At 44.5% G+C, this 4081-nt stretch overlaps 1 protein-coding gene across 1 annotated transcript; it reads left to right on the top strand.

The window, feature by feature from the left end:
• The first annotated feature begins 1242 nt into the window (after positions 1-1242).
• LOC113757054 lies at positions 1243-2415 on the top strand. Its single transcript, XM_027300462.1, has 2 exons — positions 1243-1477; positions 1673-2415. Exons 1-2 carry the CDS (start codon positions 1243-1245, stop codon positions 2413-2415), a joined length of 978 nt encoding a protein of 325 aa, XP_027156263.1.
• Positions 2416-4081: the final 1666 nt, after the last annotated feature.

Raw genomic sequence — 4081 nt, 5'->3', positions numbered from 1 at the left:
ACTGGTTGTTGTTATAGTATATTAGAGAGGTTTGACTTGATGCTTTTGAAGACGTAAATAGAACTTGTGGTGGTTGTATATATTATAGACAGTTCTCTTTTGGTTTACTATCATTTTATTAGTTTTGTGTTTCGAGTCCTGGCGCGAGCTAGGCAGGCGGCCCGCCGATACCCTTGGGTTCGCCCTTGGGAGAGGTGGGGTCGTCACAGGTGGTATCAGAGCGCCTAGGTTAGAGGACTTGGGCAATTGTGGGACATACGTGATAGGTTCATTAGGATTACGTGATTCTCTTTAAGTTGAATGATATATTTTAAGTTGAAATGTCGGTTAACTAACGAATTAATGTTTGTAGGTATGGATCCGGGCAGTTCTAGCGGCGTGGGACCGGGACCGAGACCTCCGAGTGGGAGGGGCTCGGATGACCGGGTGTTGCGTAAGCGGGCGATCCGCTATCGGAGGAGGCTTGGGGAGCCCTACACTTTGTATTCTCCCTTCGGCCAGGTGTCGCGCCGACCCTGTGCGTGCTGGTATACCTATAGCTATCCTGACGAGGTTGTCTTAGCGATTGATGACGAGCGTTATCACCTAGACCAGACGGTCGAGACTTTGAGGGCGCAGCTGGAGGAGGCTAGAGAGTTTAGCCGCTGGCAGGCGTTGCGCGTTAGGGACCTGGAGCGGGATCTCCGAGACACACACCAGCACCTCTTCGCTATGAAGAGGCAGCTCGGGGAGAGGGCCCGGAGTATCACGTTTGATTGTGGGGTCTTACTAGACATGGCCGCGGAGGCACCCCCACGAGCTACCGGGCCAGAGCAGATAGGTGAGCTAGGTACTTTAGGTTCCGTAGGGAACCGGGGCCCTAGGGGAGGCGTTTAGGGTCGCTTTCGTATTTTGATTAGCTGGCAGATTACTTTTGTTAGAACTGGCCTGGCTAATTTCTTTTGTTATCTGGTTGACTGACTAGATTTTGGAGCCAGAGTGCTCGTGTGTATACTGGGTTTTGACCCGACTGGAGGTCGGGTAATTTGTATATCTTTTGGTGTGACTTTGTAAATAAATGTATATATTCGAGTATTATCTTTTGCACCTATCCTTTGCGTGCCTTTCGTGTATCTGTTTGTGTTTTGTTTTGTTTCTAGTTTGAATACTAAGCACACGTTATGCTTGGGTCCATAGACTTTTGGCATTTAAATGGCCTCCGGTACTCGAGGTAGAGGTAGAGGGCGAGGACGAAGCCCTGAAATGGAACGTGAACAAGAGCCAGACCAAGTAGCTACAGCCATCCAGCGAATGGCTGACTTGATGGAACGTATGGTTGACCAACAGGGTCAGGGCCATGGGAATGCTGCTGGAAACCCGGGAAATAATCCGGGCAATCACGAGGGAGAGGACCGTGCTTTAGAACGGTTCCAAAAATTCGCACCCCCCAAGTTTGTAGGTGGATCTAACCCTGATCTAGCAGAAAACTGGATGGACCGTATGCTAGATATATTTGCCGCACTTAGGTATTCGGAGGAGCGGCAGATATCTTTTGCTGTTTTCCAGTTTGAGGGGGCCGCTCGAGCCTGGTGGAATGTGATCAGAGCTAAGTAGGAGCGGGAACAGACCCCCTGGACATGGATCAACTTTACACGAGAGTTTAGTGAAAAATATTTACCTCCCATCGTACAAGAGAAACGGGAAGATGATTTTATCCGCTTGCGTCAAGGGACACTTAGTGTAGCGGAGTACGAGACCCAGTTCACAAAGCTCTCCCGTTTTGCCCCGGAGTTAGTGTTAACGGAGCAAAAACGAATCCGCCGCTTCGTTCAAGGTTTAAATGTGGAGATCCAGGAGGCACTTGCAGCTGCTCAGTTGGACACGTTTGGCCAGACACTAGAAAAAGCACAGCGGATTGAGACAGCTAGGGGACAGGTAAAATCCTTTCATGAGAGGAAACGAAGACAACCCGATTCGAGCCATTTGGTGACTGGACAGAGCTCGCAAAGTGAGTCACCTTCTAAGAAAAGTCAAGGAACAGATGGTCTTCGACCCGCAGGAACCCTAAATCAGGGTAAATTTGGAAGAGGAGGACGAGTAGGGCAAGAGCCCCAGAGGAGTGCCCAGCGTGGAGGGCCAAGTGCGGGCATTAAGCCAATCTGTGGTTTCTGTGGGGCCAATCACACTGACGAAAACTGTTGGAAGAACAGTTCGATCCGAAGATGCTATAAGTGTGGTAGTGCAGAACATCTGATCGCCCAGTGCCCTAAGTTACAAAAGGAGAAACCTAAGCCACCGACTGAAGGGACTACAGCTAAGCCGTCAAATGCAGAGGAAAATCGACCCAAAGGGCCAGCTAGAGTCTATGCAATGGGTCAACCTGAAGTGACTAATCCTTCGGCGGGTTTCGAAGGTACGCTTGGACCAAAGAATTAATTTCGAGGACGAAATTGTCCTAAGTGGGGGAGATTGTGAGGCCCCAGTCCGTCCGTAAGCTGAGATGAGGGTTATTCGTAAATCGGTGGGATGGAATTCGGGTTTTAAGGCTAAGGAGTAAAACCCTAACCTCGGTTAAGGTTGAAAACCCTAGTTTATTTTATTAGAAAGTTTAAGTGGGTTTTTTTTTTTCTTTATCGCCCGCCTTTTCTACATTTTTCTTTACTAGAACTTTCCCCAGATAATTCTTATGAGTAAATATAGGTTTTAGATGATTTTTCTAGTATCGGTTAGTTTTTGAGAAATTAAGGATATATAACGGACGTGGGACCCGCTAGTGCGAAATGTTCGGAAAAATTCGGCCAATTAGGTTAAGTTCCGGACACTGGGTGAAATTTATCGGGTGTTAAGAGATAAGTAGAGGTTGTGATGTGATTGATGTGAGAGAGAAAAAGGATAGAGATGCTTTAAATGGAGTGACAAGTGTCACTATCTCATTGGTTGGACTTGTTGGACAACTATTCACTTTTTTGACTTTTTACCATTTAGTTAAAATATCTCAAAAACTTACCAAAAATTCACTCTTTCCTCCTCCCTCTTGGTCGGCCATCTTGAACAAAGAAGAAAGAAAACTCTTCCAATTTCTAGCTTCTATCTAGCTCAAATCTTCCAAAACAATCACATAAACTTGTTTCTACTCCATAAAATCTCTTCATTAGGTGTTATTTAGTAGTTTGGTGAAGTGTTTGGATAAGCTAAGGTGTCAAGCAACTCTCTCTCTCTTGTTTTACTAGGTGAGTAATGAATGAACCTTCTCCTTCATCTAATGAAGCTTAATTGATGCCTAGTGATAGTTAAAGTGATGAATTTCGTGGTTATTTCTTGCTTTTGGATGAATTGATGAAGTTTTCAATTTATTGGTGATTTTTCTGGTTTAATATGATCATGATGGTGTGGCTATCTTTGATGATTGGAAATGATGTTTAATAACTCTAGTAGGTGTAAATGATTGATAATTGCAATCAATTTCTGTTTTGGAAGAAATTCTGGAAAATTAGGGTTCTTGGTTCTTCATTCTGTCCGAAATTCTTGGTCCTAGATAGAGGCCGAATTGGCCTTGACTTAAAACATAAAAGTTGTAGGTATTGATGTTTTAAAGGTGTCTGTAAAATTTCAGGTCAATTGGAGTAGTGTAGAATGAGGTAAACTGAAATTACTATTGCTGTTCTGGGTTCATCAGGATGTTAGAACTGCGTCTGAAATGGGTTGTTTTGCCTGGAATTGTTTTGGATTTGGGTGTTGAGGTCTTCTGATGAAATGTATCCCTGTTTCTAAGCTTTCAGATGGCTTTGGAATTTTTGGATTTGGCCTTGTGTAGGCTGAGTTATGATGTTTGTACTAGAATACGGTTTGTGAACCGGTTTTGCGATTCTGGTATAGTGTCTTGCATTTTTGACCTTGTTACCTTCAAAACTGGACAAAGTTGCCTTCTTCAACATTGTATCCCCTTAAGTCCTGAATATTTTTGTAAAATTTCAGGTCAAACGGATTAGCGTATTCTGAGTTATAGACAGAACACTCAAGCCTGTTTTAGACATTAGTTTGTGTACGTTTTGAATTTCAGCTTCTGACCGTGGGTTTTCCGTTTTTATCTCGTACGATCAGG

This window comes from Coffea eugenioides, unplaced genomic scaffold, assembly GCF_003713205.1.
Source record: "Coffea eugenioides isolate CCC68of unplaced genomic scaffold, Ceug_1.0 ScVebR1_2676;HRSCAF=3749, whole genome shotgun sequence".
NCBI classification, from domain to species: Eukaryota; Viridiplantae; Streptophyta; class Magnoliopsida; order Gentianales; family Rubiaceae; genus Coffea; species Coffea eugenioides.
This window is presented reverse-complemented; position numbering and strand designations above follow the sequence as displayed.

Bases quoted from the DNA above. Each gene is read 5' to 3' on its own strand.
- LOC113757054 (XM_027300462.1), top strand. From the start codon at position 1,243: ATGGAACGTGAACAAGAGCCAGACCAAGTAGCTACAGCCATCCAGCGA. The intron at 1,478-1,672 runs GTATGCTAGATA...CCATCGTACAAG, and splicing joins AGCAGAAAACTGGATGGACC to AGAAACGGGAAGATGATTTT.